Here is a 20,891-nt window from a genome sequence, read left to right as displayed (position 1 = left end):
CTACAGTATACATGTATATCCATACAACAATCCATCACAGCTTCTCTGTTCTTCTGCCCCTGATGTTACAGGGAAATTCTTGCCATGTGTTCCCATGAAGGCACCAACCAGCATCGCTGAGAGAGTTACGACATAAGGCAATGTAACTATACATGCTTCATGTTCGTTCATATAATACCATTGTCTATCAGACTTAGTGGAATAACAGTGTTATCTAAATAGCCACACTGACAGAAAATGGAGTTGATGACAGCCTACATGTACAGGGGAACTGAAGAAGCCAGATGATAACTGAAACTGGGAGCAGAAACCACATGAGCTTATGACTGCTCACATCAGTGCAATTCCATCCCACCGCTGATAGAAGCATGTCAGTAGACCTCCACTCAGCCCACTGACAGATAAAAGAATCAGTGTTTGTGTGGGATCTGTGTGTATACAGCCCTATTCACAGATTAATATATTTTTGAAGAGGCACTTGATTGAGGCCTCTTCAGGATTATCCTGTTCTATACAACCTTTTCATCTGAGGACCAGTGTGTTCACATGCACTGGTGGTGTGGGAGGATGACATCATACTTTTACATGGTAGTTTGCACAACAAGTTCTCCAGTACAATGTATATGTTTTAAAATGACATTCAGACTGGAAGCAATGGGGAGTAACGAGACGCTGTTGGAAGCTCCAGAAAAGCAGGACATCATTCAATTTAAAGGTATAAATTCCCTCCATCTAGTGGTGCGGTTGCATATCAGAACGTATTCTTGATGTTGCATTCACGTGAAATGGGGCAGACGTCAGACAGACAGACGCTGCATGTAACAGGATAAACAAGCCTCTATGTAAACAAGTGGTCCGCCAGCACGAGGCAAAACAATACAGGCGTGACAATATGTTGTCATGGTGATGTGGTATTGTTTACCTGACCAACGTTTTACCGTCTTTCTCTGGTGGAGTAAAATGACTCCGGTTGGTTTGCCGACAGCCATCTGTCTGACTGCACCTGAATGCAACACCAGTGCCTCCGTCCTTCCTCACACTACACAGTGGTGACAGTTTTAACAGGCGCTACCTGGAAAACTTTTTCCCCAAGCCCACAGCAGATTCGATTTTTGCTAATAAAAAAGCCAAATAAGTTACATACTGGGGCTTTAAGTGTATTTTTGTCAGACAACTTCCAAATACGTAAATTGGAGAAAATAACTGTCAAAATCTGGATTGTTAAACTAAGCTAAGTTTGTGACAAAATAGATCCACATTTAGTATCTAAAAAAGCCGGAGTCCAGACCAGGCAGAAGTGGAGCAGGTACAATCTAAGGTTATTATTTCTCAGCACGCTAGTCGCACAACCTTCTCCTGTCTTTTTATGTTTAGTGATGGTGTTTTGTCTCAAGATTTTCTTTCAAATTTAAGACATACCAATAGCCGTGGTGATGGTGCTTATGGGATTTGAATCCGTTCTTATTATACACGTATAATGCTGTCTAGTGTCTACTCAGATATATCTCACTCTGCCTTATATTCAGTGCCAAACCACGTACACGACGCCCCACACTCTTGCCCTTCAAATTAAAAACAGACACAGCAACCTACACTTTAACAACATACAAATCTGAGGTGTAGGCAGGCGGAAAGAAACCATTACAGGCTACTACTAACGTCTTCATTTTCATTTGGCGAGAATAATGTAGGAGCTCTGTTAGCAGGGCCATTGTATAGGGGAGAAAGGTGATGATAATTCCAGGGGCCCAGCGCCCAGTAGGGCCCACAAAAAACCCCAGTAGTCTAATCTTTGACTGAATAAATCTGCATAAGACCCTGACTAATACTCATACTGTAGTAATGCTGTATTAGCATCAAAACAAAGTAGGCTAAATAAATATGTTGTCTAAGAAAAAAACTGGAAAAGTTGGGGGGTAGGGGCCCACTTTAGTATTCTTTATGGGGGCCCAGAATTCCTAACAACGGCCCTGTCTGTTAGAGCTGTTGCAAATATATCAATGTGAATCTCAACTCCAATGCTCTCAATTTAAGTTTAGCTATACTCAGCTAGCACAGACTTTAGCTATTTTTCTGTATTGTCTTTATGCCCTGGGCCAGTGTCCTGTAGACCTGTTCAGTAATCCACCCAGACAAGCCAGCCTGCCTCAGCTGGGTGGGAGCACCAGGAGTGGCCATTCAGATTTCTACTGTAGGTGCAGTGGGTCTCAGGTTAAGAGAGCTACTATGTTTTTGTTTAGAAATGCCTCTCTGCTACAGACATTTTCCTCTTTGCTGGGTTTTGGAAATGTTGCTCACCCAATTTTACTTCCCTCTCTAAAATGCAAAAGTGTAACTAACTGTTTCTCTTCGCTGCAACAGTGTTAAGTTTAATTCATTTTAACAGTGCAGTTCTTTTTGAAGGAAAATGTTTATCTGCATTATCTGAATGAGGTCAAACGGCAGCAGCCCTCAAACAAACCTCTATTGTATTTCAGGGGCCTTTTATTTGACATCAGAGTTTATGTTCTCCTTTTGCCATTAACATTATTTCCATTTCCCATAAATCCTCTTAATAGCCTTTGCAAATAGAGTGTGTTCTTCCCCTATCCCGTTATACCACAGCTTTATTAGAATAATGCTATTTATTTATGTTAAAAACAGAAAGCAGCCTTACATACTGTAGGTTTGTCAGCCAGCACTGAACTTATACAGCATGGTGGCTGAGCATGATCTTCACAATGATGCTCTTTGTGCTCCTGGTTGCCTGTAGCTGTGTCTAGATCTTATTTATTCCCAGGGAGCAGTCAATAATCTGATTTGCTGTTAAAGCACAGTAATTGCAGTCAGTCATCTGCACATTGAGAAAATGTTCTTTAGAATAATTCTCATTTAAGAGGTCAAGGAGCAAAGAGGTGAAGGAGGTGTTTGAGAACACAGGAGACACATGTTCCTGAGGTGTGATACATTCCAGCCTGTGAATTAGTTGTGAGGGTTAGAGTTGTATTGTATTGGGTATCAAACAAGGCTGCTGTTTGCTTATGATCTCTTGAAGGAGGCAGAGGATTAAAGTGGATAAAAACTGACTGGGAAGCCATGTTAGAGACCTGACGGCCCCCTTTTTCTGGCCTGTAGGGTAGTGTAAGATGTGAACATCTTCCTGAATCTCGTTCCCAAAATTTCTATGTAACCTTGGATTTTCTTTTTTATTTCCACATTCACATTGCTGCTGCTGCAAGATTCTCCCTTTCTCCTGTCAGCTGCTCCCACACCACAACCTGCTTCCACCACTTCTCTGCTACCAGGCTTTACAAATTACAATTGGCTTATTTTTTCATCAGTTGCTTCCAGTGAGGGTCACATTGCTTGTTTTAGTTAGATGCAACATTTCTCTGCCAAACTCTGGTTTACAGTCGTACATTTATTCACTGTAGCATCATTGTATGCAGCTATTTTGATGTCTTGTTGCCATGTTTGCCCTTGTGCTTTTGGCAAGTAACTAGATACATTTTCAATACAACTTACAAGTACTTCTACACTTTAGATGAACATCTAGCACTTTATTACAACTACAAGGACCAGTTTCTTTGAAGATTATGTTATGTTTTTTTTTTTAAATCTCATTGATTGCCACTAAACCCCCCACATTGATCTTGATTGGGAGGAGAATGATCCTGTCTTTCACCTCTTCCAGTGGCGCCGCTCTTTATCAGCCCGGCTCGTGCTACTGTTGATTAACTTAACTCACTGAACTTAATTATCTAACTGTTTAAAAGTAGTTAAAATTAGGTCAACTTGAGCAGTACAGTGCTACCTTTAAACTGTCATCAATATTATCAATCTGGTAAAAGAATGTGATAATCAGTCACTCCTATCCTCCTGAAATCGGCCAATAGGCCTAGAAATCCACCACCTGCCGTGAGTTTGGTCCTGTTAGTGAAATCTTGACCTTCTACTATAAAATGCCCTGACAGTGTTGGTTATGATTTGGTCATATTTAAAGAAAGTTGACATTAATTTAATTAACTGTAATTAAATTTGTGGTTAGTAAATGCCATCAATTAGCTGCTCACGTACCACAGTGCGGCACGTGCTACTGTAACATACATGTCTTGATGCTGGGTTCACTGTCTGCCAACAAGAGAAACACACGGACCTATAAACACTAATAGGATACATAATATGTATCACAGCTCTGAGGTGGTTTCATCTGCACATCACTGGGTCCAGGTGCCAACCTCCATCATGAAGGACCAAAACAGCTGGAGGATGTCTGACTCCCAATCAGACACCCCAGGTCCACCCCCCATCCACAGCTGCTTTGTAGCTTGACCGTCCTTTGCAGACTGTCGTTATTCCGACTCAAACTTCAAAGTTCTGCAGGACTATAAACACTGTGCACAACTATGGGAACTATGGTATTTATTTCTTTGCATAAAACAAAACCTTAAAGGTACATTGTGTAGGAATTCCTCCCATCTAGTGTTGTGGTTGTATATCACAAACAACTTAATTGTATTTTTCATGCTGCATTCAGGTGAAATTGGGCAGACGGCAGACGGACGACAGCCGCTGCACGTAGCGGCATAAACAAGCCTCTATGTAAACAAGTGGTCCGTCTGCACCAGGCAAAACAATACACGTGACAATATGTTGTCATGGCGATGTGGTATTGTTTACCTGACCCACGTTTTACCGGCTTTCTCTGGACTTCTGTGACTAAAATGACATCTGGTTTGTTAGTGACGGCCGTCTGCCCGACTGCAGGTGAATGCAGCATCAGTATAACGCTCCATTCCTCCTCACTGCGTTACCATGGTGACTTCACAGACGCCACCTCCACCTGAGCCGACAGCTCCGGTGTCTCCGCTGAGTTTCCGTGGTTTCCTACCGTCACGCTGCCACTGAACGTAAAAACATGGAGACACCACATGGCAGCAGCACCGAGCTTACCCGCTCCATGGAGATATGAATGATATGAACGACTCATTCAGAGCTGAAAGGAACACTTCACTTTGTTGATGGGGGGATTACTGATTAATGAAAAACAGACTTTTGAAACAAATAATCCATTTTCGTTAATAGATAACAGGAGAAGTTACACAATGTCCCTTTAATCAAAGCTGCCTGTGTGGCCTGCACACCATCTAGTTTAACCAAATAACTTAAAACAAAACTCAGCTGAAAGGGCCTCATGGAAGGTTCTTCATTGTGTGTTTTCTGATATTAATATACATGAGTTTGTGCATTACCTTTCTGTTTACCCTCCCTGGTGTACTGGTGTGAAGTCTGATTGCCAACACTTGATATCATATTCAGTTAAAAGATTGAATAAACATTAATGAAGAGATGAAGAGGGAGTGAAGAGACTGACCTATAATGCAGATGTAAAATGCTGCAACTATGTCCGCCTCTCTGGAGAGTCTGGAGGCGAAGGGGTCACCACGCAGCAGATAATGGGGGACAAATGAGGGGCGTGGCCATGTCTCGTTCTCCATCACTGCCATCAGTGGGGAAAGTCCTGTGAAGTGGAGGAAAAGGCTGAAACAATGAAGCTGCTTCCTCAAATTGAAAACAGTTTATAAAACACACACACACAGGCATCTGGTAAAGAAGACACGTAACTGCATAAATATACTTATACATGCAATATATGAAATGCAAAATTCATGAGCCAGTATACTGACAAATCAATCTCAGGTGTTTGCATGCTCTTCAGTATATCATGACATCCCCATCCCCACAATCAGAAACAGATGTTGCAGGTGTCAAGAGATTGGTTTACTTCACTAGCAGAGAACCAAAACTAGCAACACATTTTTCAGCTTTTCCTGGCAGATGAAATCATAGTCACTGAGCGAGCTTTGACTCTGTGTTTGTTCCAGAAAGCTGAACAGAGCTCACCACAGGACTTTTCAAAGAAGGCACTAGGTATGAACATGTGAGTAATGTAATAAATATGTGAGTAATCTCCTCAGCGACAGATAGTGTATGTGTGTGTTGTTTTTATCCTCTGTGAGGCACTTTGTGTTAGCCAGGCTAGCGCCGCCTACTGGTTCCGGCAAATTTCATTTGCCTCAAACATGTAGTCAGGACACTAGCAATGCGTTTCGGTTTGCTCCGTCCGCCAGAGCGGACGGACCAATCAGCGAACAGACGGGTAAGTGAAGGCGATGACGTTGAACTCAAGCGCTCAAGATTAACCTATGAGCTTAACCGGTGTATAGCACACGTGACCACCAAGCAGCAGCGATTAGTTGAAGCAAATGTAAGCAACCGCCTCCCGGAAGCAAACGAATCCCTATGGCTCGTGTTCAGACGCTTTATGAAATGTAATGAAGTAAGCGGCTGATGCATCAGGCTAACTTTGTGTTACTGCAACGTATGAAAAGTGCCATATAAATAAAGTTGATTTGATTAATGTAAACTCCAATACTTGAGCTTCTGTGTCCTTGTGTTGTGTGTGTCATTGAAATGTTCAAGATTCAAGATTCAAGATTCATTTATTTGCCATTTTATGTTTAGACATAATTGGAACGTTCTGTGGTGATGTGTGTGTGTTCGTTCATTTCTTTTCACATAAATAAATACATACGGGACAGGACAGTGAAAACATAACAAATGCAATTGCTGCTGTGAGCATTCCAGACTTGGCAACATGCTCTACACATGACCACACGTTTTAGTGAAATATTGTAGATTCCAGCTGCATCAAAATAGGAAAAAAACAACCTTTAAGCTTCAAGCTTAAAAATAAGCTTGAAGCTGTGTGGAGCCATACGGTTAAACAGATTGCTCTTTGAAGCAGCATGTGTGGGTGGGTGGGTATTGGGCCCTCAAGCTGATTGTCCATTTCAATTGGCAGGGCTGATGACTTGACATAACCACTGACTGAATGTGGTTAAATATTCCATATTTGATCCGTACAAATACAAGGCCATGCTTCCTAAATGCACTGACCATCTGACCTGCTCAGTGCCTTAGGGGATCCCTGGGGTGGAAACAGCTGAGTGGAGTCTCTTGACCTTCAGTCCCTGTCCTGCACTGCTGAAGGCCGGATGGGATACGAACATCTGAATCAAGCACTGTCATTACTGAACTCAAATGAAACAAGTACAACTTACAAGTAAGAAAAGGAGGCCAACAGGAAAGAGTGACGAGTCATCTGTGTTTGCTTATAGATTTGCTATAACCTTTTTTTTTTTTTTTTGTTAGTTGTTGTTTTTTTAGTTTCATTCATCAGCCACATGGGACAACCAGAGCAAGCTAACTCTGACTCATTATTAGGGGTGTGTTATTTAGGGGTGTGTGTTGGCAGAATATGGAGATGCGATGTGTTTCACGATACGGGGGCAGCATTTTGATATATTGCGAGACTATAAGTGACCCCCCCCCCCCTCTTTTTTACTGTGCTAAGTTAGCTAACACTTGAGCATGTGTAGCGCGATGACACTTTTATCTTTTTTTTTTTTTTAACTGATTTGACTTTGCTGTATTTTATTGCTTTCACTGTTTTTATTGTTTTTATTTCTTCTTCTTTCTTTTTTATTATTACCCTCTGTAAAGCACTTTGGTACACCGAAAGGATTGTTGTCAAGGGCTGCATAAATACAGTACACTTACATTTACATTTACATGTGATGAGCCACATCCCTGTACTCTCGCAAGATCTCATGTTTGGTTGGAACAGAGACGATGGCTGAATAACTGCTGCCAACTAGCAGTCACAGTTGAGATGCAACACAGAAATGAACCACCACTGAATGTTTGCTCGACTAAATATTACATTACCTCTTGTTCAGTGACACTAAACTCTCATGTGGCAGTGGATGGTATTTCAATGACGTCACATTTATTTCAATGACGTCACAGATTTTGTATTTCGATGGCGGCCAGTCCACCCAGTATGAAAAATCCCCACTACACCACTGCACAAGACCAGCTGTCTTCATTCTTTCAGTTAACTTAATTGTGTGCAGCTGATGTGAGAGTGGCTGATGTTGGTTCATTTCAGGCACCACTTTTAAGTCATGTGGTGTGTCTCAAATCGCACACTTCTCTTAGTGCACTGCTTTACAGTACACTGTAAGGCAGTGCACTGACAGGTTAGTACCGTCTCAAATCAAACACTGCCGCTGCGCACTGACTGGAAATGACTCGACAGCTTCTTCTTCTATTTTTTTAAATTCTGATCGCAACCATAGCAACCGGCCGAGCCCTATCGCCGACACTTGACAGCGCTCTTTGGCGATCAAAACGAGCTATTAAGTTGTGTTTTATTGTGTTAGTGTTGTTGTTGTGCTGTTATGAGTGTTTTTTAAAGACATTTACGCCGGTGTCAGCTCCGTCGCTGCTCAAAGCAACCGCTGCCGTTTGAAAAGTAGTGACGTGTTTCCGCTACGTCACTAAGACGACGGCCGTTAAGTGTGGAAAGTATGCATCGATCCACACTCAATTTTCTGGCCGTTTGAGTGCACATAGTGCACTACATTATCACACACTGCTCAGTGTGAATGCACTTATGCACTATTAAGTGTAAGTGCAGAAGTGCGCGATTTGGGACACAACACTGGTTAATCCACATGAGAAAGTTCAATGGTTGTGCTTCCCAATGGAGCTGTCTGATCTCTTTATTTATTTATTTATTTGATAGCACAGTGAGATAGACAGGAAAGGGGGAGGCAGAGAGAGGGGGAATGACATGCAGGAAAGGTCTGCCCGACACGGGATTTGAACCGGGGACGCCTGCGTTGAGGACTGTAGCCTCTACATGGGGCGGCCGCCTAAACCACTGCGCCACGCACCGCCCCGAGCTGTCTGATCTCTAACTAGGTCAGTCCATACTCTTCAATGCCTGTATGAACACATGTTTCAGTGATATTTTCATGTCTGTCTAGATCAGGAAGCTTCTCCTTTATCTAGAGTTCATTATCACATGTTTCCCAGCCTCCTCTAATTTGGCAAGTTTGATCTCCATAGCTTTTACTTTAAAAGACTCATCATGCTGAGCAAAATAACCACATGCTGAGGATTCGGCACCTACAGAAATTAGACTTGTTAATAAAGCGCTACAATGTGTAGAATGAGCAGTATACCATCTGCTAAAACCACCAGCACAGTCAGACTTCATTCAGAACCTCATTTTCAATAGGATTTACTTACTGCCTCTACAGGTAACATGAATTATTAAATGTGCTCAGGTTGTATTACTATTCTTATGTGAGTTTGTCTGTTTCCTGACAATCATCTAAGCGCTGAGCTCCAGCTTCAGTGTGTTTTTTTAAATTTTTTTAGGTGTGTCAAATCAACACTTCACACAATGCAGGAGGTCAGCATGTAACTTGGTGATTATTCAGGCCTGAATGATGTCTGCGACTTAGCGGGTGACTGTCTAGAACAGTGCATGACAGCTGTTGCTAATAACACATGACCACTGTTTTTTTGTGGAGGATTGTAACATATTTTAGTATATGTTTAAGTCTGTTTAGCTGTGCTTTTGAATGGAGAGAAACCAAGAAATATGTTCAGATCATGCTGATTTTTGGAGCATTTTTTGTGTGATTGATTGGTGTAACAAGCTACAGTACAAAACAACACAGCCCACAGTTTGTCAGAGATGGAAACTACATATAACCAAAACAATGATCCAGGGGGCGGTGTTTAGCTCAGGTGGTAGAGCACCCGCCCCGTCACCAAGACCTCACAGGCAGGTTTCCACAGTTCCAGGCACATTTAGATGAAGATCTGAATCGGCTGTGTTAATCCCACTTCACACCTTTCTCTCCTCCTCCTTTCTCCCTCCCGCCTTCTCTCCTCCCTCTTTGGTCGCCAATGTCACCAAATACAAAAAGAACAAATACTGAAAAACACCGCAAGGTGTTAGAGGAGCCGAACGGCTTCATCAGTGTTGTATCATCTCTTCTTAGTGGCTTGGGTGAAACGGATATTTACAGACACGTAGAAGTTACGCACTATAGCTTTAAAAATGAACCAACAGACTTGGAATGCACTTCTATAATGAAATACAGTGAAGAGCACATGTTATCTAATTCCTGTAAAACTGTAAATTGTACAGACTGTTCACTGGTCAGGCCTGTAGACAAGTATCCATCTGTTTTTCCTCTTTTTTTTAAGCTCATGCCAGCCTGGGGAGAGTTGATGAGATTTTCTTCATACCAATACCATTATCAGTTCTGCGTATTGATCCAATTCTGCATCAGTTTTTTTCCTGATTTACTTTCTGTGTGGAAAAGAGTTGGCCCTACAGATTTTAAGCATCAGCGCAACTGTTATGTGTTCATTTTCATTTCACACATATTGAGGGATAGTGGACGGACTGTCTACATGAATGACTCACCCCAGAGTTGCGTGTCACATCCCCCAGCAGAAACAGACAGATAAAAGTCCTATTGACGTCACACTGGCAACCTGACAGAAAATCCTTTCAACTACAGTTGTTTATATTGAATCTGAAGAAATTTTTTTTAATGATATATATTTTTAGCCATTTTAGCAGCTACATGTGCAGACAGTAGCATTTTGGTGACATCTTCTGTCTGTAATTAAGAATCAGAAATGTATTCATAATGAAGTGACCTGCAAAGCATGTGTAAGAAGACAGCTCAACCACACACACACCATGTTCCCTGTCTAGTCCAAGAGAAAATCTGTCAGGCACTGATGTTATTACAACATAACATATTTACTCTCCTACGTGGAGAGATGTTTCAACAGATATTACAACAACTGTCAACTTCTTTCATCATGAAATGAAGCTTTGGACCATTTCTCCTCACTATAACAATTTCTTACATAAGTCTGATGTCATTGTTTAATAATGCACGGTCAGAAAATCATGATAAGAACTGATAAGCTCGACTATTTTATAACATACAAAAGCTATACACTTTTACTTGGTATTTATATCATTTTAGGTTATTTATGGTTCTGTGTTATCTTTTTTTGTCATGTGTTCTTGTAAGCTGCTAGACGACTTGAATTTCCCTCCAGTGGATGAATTAAGTATTTTTCTATTCTATTCCATTCTATAAGAGGTTTGGAACAGGTTCTCAATTAAAATCTTCAATCAAGAATATATAGCAGAGCACCAGAAAGAGACAGATTCAGTTACCAGAGTCCTTATAATGTCTTGTAACAACTCTGACATGCTCCCTACTCTGTACAATAAAGATAGAGATTGTAACGCAGGAGTTATCACTGTGTTGACAAGGCTATTCAGGACTTGAAAGCCTTCGTACCACTGCAGTATATTTCTGTTTTATGAACTGTCCTCTCAGAGCCTGACACTGTCTTTTATCTCATCCAACAATCTGGCAAGAAAGAAGTATGTGAACCCTTGTTTGTCTAGTTGTGTGGCTGAACCTCCCTTGGCATCAATTTTCCTTCTGTAGTCATTCTGTAATAACTTCAGTGTCTCTCTTAATAAATCGCCCACATTCGTTTTAGCAGTTCATTAAGGGTATAATGTGTAGGAATTCCCCTCATCTAGCCGTGCGGTTGCATATCTGAACGTATTCTTGATGTTGCATTCAGGTGAAATGGGGCAGATGTCAGACAGACAACAGACGCTGCATGTAACAGGATAAACAAGCCTCTATGTAAACAAGTGGTCCACCAGCACGAGGCAAAACAATACAGGCGTGACAAGATGTTGTCATGGCGATGTGGTATTGTTTTACCGTCTTTCTCTTGTCGAGTAAAATGACATCCGGTTGGTTTGCTGACGGCCGTCTGCCTGACTGCACCTGAATGCAACACCAGTGCCTCCGTCCTTCCTCACACTACACAGTGGTGACAGTTTTAACAGGCCGAGCCCACAGCTCCGCTGAGTTTCTATGGTTACCTACGGTCACGCTGCCACTCAACGTAAAAAATGGCGATGCAACATGGCCGCCTCGGTTCGGTGCGTCGCCCACTTATGTATTTGTAACGACTTGTAACAACTCATTCTAAGGTACCAGAAAGCTTTCATTTGTATGCGGCTGTGATTCCACTTCAGTGAAATACGTATTTATGAAAGACATATTTGATTTTTGCTAATAAAAAGCAAAATAAGTTACATACTGGGGCTTTAAATACAAGTAATTTTGAAGGCATTACAGTATTCGTGGGGATTTTTTTCTCTATTTTGGACATCATCCTATACTTACAACCATGCAACATACTGTATGTGTGGTTGACTATTAAACTGATCTAATGTTCCCTTTAAGCAGTCAGCCGTTAGCCTGGGGTTCATTTCAACCTCCCAGACACCCACTTTAGGGGGGTGGGGGTGACCACAGCAGTCAATCATCTCCATGTATGGACTATTTGTCCATTCAGTATAAGCAGTAACAACACAATACTTTGTATGTCTGTGAAGATGCTCAATCATCCAGGGCAGGTCAAGGTATCACTAAAAGGGAATGAAGACAACCAGACTTGCTTCAGGTTCTTTAAGATGTTTCATCACATCTGAAAGAATTTTCAATTCACCTCTTCAAGAACCTCAGCCAACTCCAAGCCAAGTATAAAGGCTGGTATAACAGAAAGCTTTGTGCCAAGTGGGTTTCTTCATTGTTAAAAGCTCCTTGGATGAGTGTGACCTCATTCATAAATCCAGGTTGTTACCAAGTATTGACTTTCTTTTTCTTGTTACATTAGAGTGAGCTCTGGTGAAGTCAGATGTCCAGTTCTGGCCCAAACGTTGAGCCCTACCTCCCATTTTCAGATTCTTCTCAAGCTCACAGAAGATAATGTTGTTGTGTTTGCTTTAGAACCCTCTTACATCAAACAATTTTCATGCAGTGAAATGTGTAATAAACTAGGCTGCACATAATTTGCCATAATTCAGCAAATATTTAAACCTCCATGGCCACTCTGCTGCTGTACAGTCTTTAGGTCAACTGTGCAGCAGGTCATGACCTTTAATTATGTTTTGTTGCTTGGCGAGAGTAACAGCTGTAGTCCTTATGTCGGGAAAAAGAAAGTGGTTTTGGGGACGAATGAGTCGAAAAAACAGCTTTACAGGAGAATTACGGCCATTTTTGACCTAAATCGTTTTCCTGATGGTCACCCAGGTTCTAACCCAGGGATAAACGTTTTTTTTGTTTGTTTTTTTTATTTAGCACCAAATGTTGTTCTCTTATCAATGAGAGCTCTATAATTGACCATATAGTTTTTTTTTCTTTTTTTGTATCCATGACAATAAAGATCATCTACTCACTACTTTAACCTAAAGAACGATCTTTTCCCAATAAAGTATTTTAAAAAAAGAACGACCTTTTCCTAAATTTAACCAAGCAGTGACCAATCTTAATTGAAACCATGGTGACAAGGGTCTTTTACGTTGTTATTCATAGAGCCCCCATATCTATTACTGTAACCATGGCAACCAAGATCTAGCACAGAAGCCTATGACAGAAATGTAGCAGACAGTGCTGTGGGTCATCTCAGAGGGGTTGAGAAAATGATCTAGAGAATAGGCCATGGTTTATGGTTCAGGGTGAAAGCCTATCATCAACTGTTAAGAGCCTGTTACTCTACACGTCATGAGATAAGAGGAGTCTCAGGTCAAAAAAGTCAGGAGACCTGTTTTCAACCAAGGTTCATTTAACTTCATTAGCTAGGTGGCTATCTTAGTTAGTTAGAAAACGACAATCAATGGCTGAAACTAAATTAAAGGGCCCACAATGGAAATAAGCTGATGGCTTTTTTGTGTTTTTATCCCTTTGGCAGCAGTTGTCGACGTATGTTTTCGTTTTTAAATTTTTGTCTGTTGTCAATAAAGATGTCAATCAATCAATCAATCAAAAATAACATTGCATTGTATGTTTACATTACATCGTAAAGGTCAATCTTCTTGGCATTATAACACAAAGTCAGAGGGGGCTACACTTCACAAACAGTCAGATAGAATTTTCCAGGGATCAATTAATCCAATCAATCACTCATCGCAGATCAAAGGTTAAAAAGAACAGGTAAGTAGATTATAGTCTATGGGCAGATTTATTGATGATTTATCTCAAAAGAAGCTTTGATTTCCGCAGAATGAGTGTTGCAGTGTTGTTGCACAGAGGGGAATTATTTTAATACCCGAATCGAGAGAATAGGCCAACAACTTTCTGTAGACATGAAAATGTGACCAGGGTGGAATAATAGAAGGAAAAGGCAGGTTTTGTTTCCTCTTTGTGCAGTTTAGAAGTGAGAATCTCTTTCAGAGAGAGTGGTTTTTAGAAGTCTGGTTAGGAGATCAACCACATTACATCACCACAGTGGGTAGCGTGTCGAAGGGAGACACTGTGTGGCTGGAAACGGGGGCTTGAACTGATGTGGCTCTAGCAGCACTGCCCGTAGGGCTCCATCAGACATCTAAAGGAGGATCAGGTCCTCTGGTATCCACATACAGATGTGACCTGGAATACTTCAAAGAGTAAGCATCATATACTCAATACACTGAGAAAATCTGGGGTGTTTGTGCAGGGGGCAGAACTGAACAAAGCAGCACACAGGAACACACAGCTGAATGCTCATAATTAGAGGAACAGAGAGAAGTGTAGTGGAGAAGCTCCCTCTGTTCTCCTCATAGCTCAAACAACAACTAAAAACAAATCTCTTCTCCCATGTTACACAGCTGCAGCTGGAAAATGAAAACTTTAGTCCTTAATGATTCAAAACGGTGACAGGGGTGATGCAAAACTGTTCTTTTTTGTTCAGGACAACAGACTTTTAGCACGACAGCTGAAAGCTCACAGGAAATACAGTAAATACAAATTTACAAAAAGGTGAATGAAATCAGCAGCAGCCCTCTTCAATGGGAATCAATGGGTCTGGAGTCACAGTATGTGTTGAAAGATGCTAATGCATTTTTGTCTTCGGCCCATCGATTGGATTTGTTGACATTAACATAATAAGTAATGACCATCGTCATTCTCCAGCAGACACATTTTTACCTCTGTCCAACACAAACTTTCATGACCCAAATATTCTGCCAAAGTCTTTTCGGAGGTCACAAAGCAAAGCTGTCCCATCCATAACTTTCTAAAATGAATTTATCATCATCTAATTGTATCTGTCACATCCAGTCATGTCCGTTTAGGTAATTCAATTTGACCACTTGAAGATGGATTCAAAGGGGACTCTGCCAAATTTGTTTTCTCTTGGATGAGTAGAAAAGGTTTTAAATGTAATCCAAATGGTTTCAATCAGTTAAGCACCATGGGGCTTGTTCCAGAAAGCAGGTTATGTGAAAACTCAAAGTAAGTTTGAGATGAGGGAAACTCTGGGTTTTCTGTTCTAGAAAGATGGACCATTTAAACTCAGTTGCTGTAAGTCAGTTACTATGGCAACATAACTCTGTAAACCTAACCTTCTCATTGACTGCGTTTACATGCTTTTCAGTACCCCGATTTCAATCGGGTTTTTTAAGTACCCCGAATTTGTGTTTGCGCATGTAAACACCATTTCCCGATTCCAGAAATCGGGATAAGCTCATATCCCGATTTTGAGAAACCCGATTTTGCTGCCTGGAGAACTCCGAAAGAAACCAGGATACTGGAGCATGTAAACACAGTACCCCGATATCTGAAAGCTGCTCAGCCAGCTGACGTAACCGTTACCATAGATACGTTACGTACAAAATGGCGGCGACAACAAGAGCGCATTCTAGAGCAACGAGGAGACTATTACGTTTTTTTGTTAGTTTTTTTCATGCGAGAAAGTAACAGTTTAGATGCCCAATGTGCGGCCGGTTTATCCAAACGACGGCTGTGTACAAGTTTGCTACGACGTTTTTCAGAGGAGTGAAGCTCCCTGTGTGTGAGCTGTGACCGGGACATCACAGAGGCAGCAACCCCGTCTCCTGACGTGCTCGGCCGGCCAGAACACTCCGTCACCTCAGGAGAGAAGACGGTCGTTAATTAACTTACCCGTAGGTTTTTAGATGTTTACTGCCGGCTGGTTAAATTCTTTTTAGGAGATAAATGCTGGTTTCATTGATGAAATCTAACAATTGTGGCAGTCGCATTAGTTTGTTTGAAGTAAAAGTGAAGCTTCATGTGTGTATTGGAGGAGCAGCGCTGCCTGGAGGCTCTGTCGCCTAACGTGTGTACAGAAATCACCACTTTTACATCAATAAATGCATGTTTTACAATGAACCGATCAGTCTGCATTGAATTTACCTTTCTTTTATGAAGTTATATAACATGGCAGCATTTTTAATTTGTAAATGTTCGGACCTATATTTCCTAGTAGTTGCGCTTCCTGTTGTAATAATAAACATGAATGAAACACACCTACGCACGTAAGACGCAGTAATCAGAAACCGGGATACTGTATTTATCATGTATACAGGGATACTGAATAACCGGGGTTCTCTAACTTCATGTAAACACCATACCCCGAATTTGATCAATAATCGGGGTACTTAAAAAACCCGATTGAAATCGGGGTACTGAAGTGCATGTAAACGCAGTCACTGGCAGGTTTATTTGAAGGAACCCTGAGTTTGTCTGTGACTCCTCCAGCGGAGCCTGAGCCAGCTGTCTACTCTGGCCAGTCATGTTGAAGCAGAAGTCCTTCCTGTAGTTTTAGGACATGAGAGGACAATTTGTCCCTGTTCTTAACTGAACAGTACCGCTTCTCGTCACACTCCGTCATTTATAACCCTAACCCCCTAAACAACATTCTCTGGCCCTACATCCTATTACACAGCACAGACTCACATCTGAACAAAGTCTCTGCATGGCTCTTCATTTCTATCACTTTGCAGATTAAGCAATCACCACCCCAGAAATAATTCACATTTCATGTGGCTTTCTGGATTTCCTACAGATACAAAAGCAACAGTTAGTTGGTATATATTTATATATTTTTTTCTAACAAGTCAATTTAAAAATCTGTCTTTCTATCTTGCTGCTACACAATCTTTGTCGGTTTTGTCCATTTTCTTAATCAAGGACATTCATCTAGCTACTAATCAGGATTTTACAGTGGATGACAGGATGTGTGTTAAACATCTTTTCATGGGTAGAGTTGAAATAGTCACTGAAACCAAAAAACTAAAGCGAGTTGCAATCACAAGGCTGTTTTTATATTTCATTTTCAGCTGCTTCCAAGTACACTCAGTGGCTGTGGGATTTGCCCTTTAATGAAAATAAAATCACTGAACAACATTCACAAAGGCTAATATTAAAGAAAGTGATGTTAAATTCAGTGATGAAGAGATTACTGCTTCTAAACTTTCACATTCACTCTGTGAGTAATTTCTTTTCCATGCAACTTATTACGGCTGCAGCCTTGTTACTGTTTTCCATGGTGAATCATCGGAGCGAGACTGATGATGGCTTTTTTCTATAGCCGTCAGGAACACGCTGACTTAACTACTCAACAGTCTCTCTTCTGAGAGTAAGTCAACTCAGACTTCAGGGACACACTCAGAGCTTGTTAAAGCTCTAGGAAAAAGCCCCTGGTAAAGAGAAGTGTCTTCACACTTTATTTTGGGTTTAATGGGCCTTGGGCTGACTTATCACATTAGTTAATTGTAAATTCATGTTTACATGAATCACCTGCTAGCTCTTAATTATGTACTAACAATCCATTTCACACCAGGTCTGCAACTTTGCTTAGACTGCAGCTTTAAGATAAATCCCCATGGCGATGTGTGCGTCATGCAAGGGGAACAGAAAACACGTTTGACTGGTATCAGGAAATTGTTACAGGAAATTAAATTGGTCACGCACTTTTGAGTTAATTACATTTAGCTTTTAAATTATGACAAGAAGAGCAACTCTTATTTATCACAGTGTCAGTGCATTGCATTTGGCTTGTTGTTTGGTGGCCGTTGTTTAGATTTACTGTTGATGATGATTATTTTGTGCTATGGACAACAAACTTTCATATTATGATGTTGTTATTTATTCTTATGGCTGAACCAAGACATAGTCCAATAATCAATATATGAATTATTATGGAAATCAAACATGAAACAAGCTATGAAAGACAACCTGCACTCACACAGAAACAACAAAAGCCGACATGAGATCCTCCCAGTTACATGTCCATACACCCTCCTCTAAGAGTAAGACACATGTATTTCTCTAACTATTCCAACTCACATAATCAAGCGCAGCAATGTTGTGACTGCATTGTAACATAAATATTCCCTTTGATGATAATCTCTCAGAACTTTTAGCGCTGGTGGATTTGCACATCAGTAGAAGACGAACCTTCCTGTCACCTGGGCTCAGCAGCAGCAGCAGCAGCAGCAGCAGATACAGACACATCCCCCCAATTATTCTCAGCAACAATCTACTCTTCCACCACCTCCAGGCTTTCCCTACACAAAACTCACAGACTTCCAATCAGAGATAACACAGCAGGTCAGAATCCGACAGACGCGCTGTCACACTCCACTCTGCTACAGAGTCATCCTCAGACGGAGCCACAGGCATGACCATGAATCTCACCACATCACACACCACATCACACACAAGCAGTTAGTCAGTCAAGTGCTGCATTGTGTATGTCACTTTTAAACTACTTCATGATTCTACATTTCAGTAGCAAACATTTTCTGACTTCTTTCTGACTTTTGTTTATTTGAATCACGAATGGAGCTATTCTCATTTAGGGACAGAACGTGTTTAAAATGTTTAGTCAATACATGTCTATCTGAGGAAAAAACACACACACTTTTTAAGAGTGTGTTGTTATGTCCAAATGCCTGACAGTAAGGCAAAATTAATTCACATTGTTTGCATGAAATTCTTCTTATTAAAAAAGGTTTGAATATACACTGCACATGCCCTTCGGTGTCTGTGTCATATCTGTGTTGCAGCAGCATGCCGCTCTCTTTTCAAGGTGTTTTAACTAAATGTTTTCTAATGAAACCTGCAGACAGCTGAAGATATTTCTCTCTATTGCACATTGACAGATTTACTGTTAGAAAATAAGCTTAACATTTCTCATGCCATTCAGACCGCACGGCTTGTGTTCCACTTTTCAACTTCTATCACAGACTGAAGACCTTCATTATACATTATGTGAGTAATCGGACTATTTACATCCCAGACAACAAAATACTCAGTGAATATGAATAAAGCATGTATAGAGTTCAGTCTTTTGTTGCCTCGGCTTTCAGTGATTATCAGCTGTATGTTTCATCTATGGACCTGGATGCTGTGGGACTCTGAAAGGCTCCACTTTATTTGATGGTATAAAAAAAAACAAAAAGTACATTCTTTGCATAATACGGTTTGTACAATACAAACTTTCCTGATGTTATGAGAAATCCCTTCACACATGACTTGATTTAGATGTCTGCTGTTACAAACTACTTCTGAGCTCTGACAGACCACAGGTGTCAAGTATATTCATACATACAGAGCACCGTTGATGCTAATGATACTTATTAAACAGAACTACTGTCTAATAAATCAAGTTTTAATATAAAGGGTTAACAGGGAGTTAAATATGTTGACCCCAAACACTGATATTTCTACGTTTTAGCAATCACAATGACAACATATTGTACAAAACAATTCAATTAATCTTGATTTAATATTGTGATGTCATGACAATACCTTTGTCATTTCTCTGCTTTTTTCAAAGGAACTTTCACCTGTGCAGGCTGGATTATATATGAGATTTTCATATGATAAGAAAATATGAAGACATATTATTATAATAGGATTTATTATTGTCTTCTGGTCTCTTGACACCTCTAGATCTCTGGAGCAGGGAGCTCGTGTGAGCCAAAATGATGGAAGGAAACAGACAGCGCTGGGAAACGTATTAATCTGTGCATCATAATATGACTTTTACAGTAGGTGCTGGTAGTGGGATATATCATTTACATTTTCATCTTTATTCTCTTTGACACTGGACATTGGGTGGATGGTGTTTATTTTTGAAGCTAATAGTATTGGCTCACCTAAAACAAAAACAAATATTTGAATATTTTTAAGGAAAATGGAGGAAGCCCTTTGTTGTTGTTGTTTATGTTGTTTTTGTCTTTTTCTCCGGTTTTTTTGTGTGTTTTTTTTTTTTTGATTTCCAGTGAGGAAAGTCCTTCATTTTGAAAAAAAACATTCAATTTAATTTCATTATAGCCTAACACTGACCTGTGTCACTGTAAAACATGACATGTTGAGTGAGTTGTTGTCAGTGCAGCAAGACGTGAGAGAACCAAAGTGAAGCTTTGACTCATCACTCACCTTTTAATCATCACCAGTCATCACGCGCGGAGTTTAATCGCCACATGAACTCTGAAGTGTTCCAGTGTTGGAGGAAGAGACGCGAGAGGGAAACAACAAAAAACTCTTGACGTCCTGATGGAGAGAAATATTCCTGCTCGGAGCGGCCACCGCCTCCCTCAGTCCCTCCACATGCAGCAGCAGCAGCAGCAGCAGCAGCAGCAGCAGGTCTGAGCGGCCGAGCAGGAGCACTTTGTTGGAGGCTGCTTGTCGATGCTCCGTCAAGTCCGCAGAAGCGCCACTTCCGGTCACATATTTTCACAATAAAACATCTCCTCTCTCACGCTTCTTGTGTCATGAAAGCTTTTTTATTTTAAGGACTGGGTGACTTCGAAGCAGAGGCCAAAGAAAAAGCCTTCATGTGCAGATCCCTGGGGACTGATTGGTTTATTGATCAGCACCTTTACATGATGAATGTTATGATTTAATTATCTGCCTGTTTCATTACTGTAAATCAATCAATCAACCAGTCAGGCTTTATTTGTATAGCACTATTCATGCCCACAGCAGCTCAAAGTGCTTCACATGATAAAAACAAGGAACATAGGGAACACATATTGCGAGACACACATACTACATTCACATACACATATGCATTCACACAATAATTTTAGAACATTGGATAGAGACATCGGGGAAACGCTATCTTCACTCAATCAT

At 40.8% G+C, this 20,891-nt stretch overlaps 1 protein-coding gene across 1 annotated transcript in view; it reads right to left on the bottom strand.

The window, feature by feature from the left end:
- opn5 (opsin 5) overlaps positions 1-20,329 on the bottom strand; it is a 53,761-nt gene extending 33,432 nt beyond the window's left edge. Inside the window, exons 1-2 of the mRNA XM_084001166.1 lie at positions 20,193-20,329; positions 5,354-5,500 (exon numbers count right to left, since the gene is read on the bottom strand). Of these exons, the coding sequence (XP_083857292.1) occupies positions 5,354-5,486 (133 nt within the window). The 5' untranslated portion in view covers positions 5,487-5,500; positions 20,193-20,329. The remainder of the gene's footprint in view (positions 1-5,353; positions 5,501-20,192) is intronic.
- Between the last annotated feature and the right edge of the window lie 562 nt (positions 20,330-20,891).

This window comes from Trachurus trachurus (assembly GCF_905171665.1).
Source record: "Trachurus trachurus genome assembly, chromosome: 24".
Taxonomy (NCBI): Eukaryota; Metazoa; Chordata; class Actinopteri; order Carangiformes; family Carangidae; genus Trachurus; species Trachurus trachurus.
Note: the sequence above shows the minus strand (reverse complement) of the source record. Positions and strands in the feature narration are given on the sequence as shown.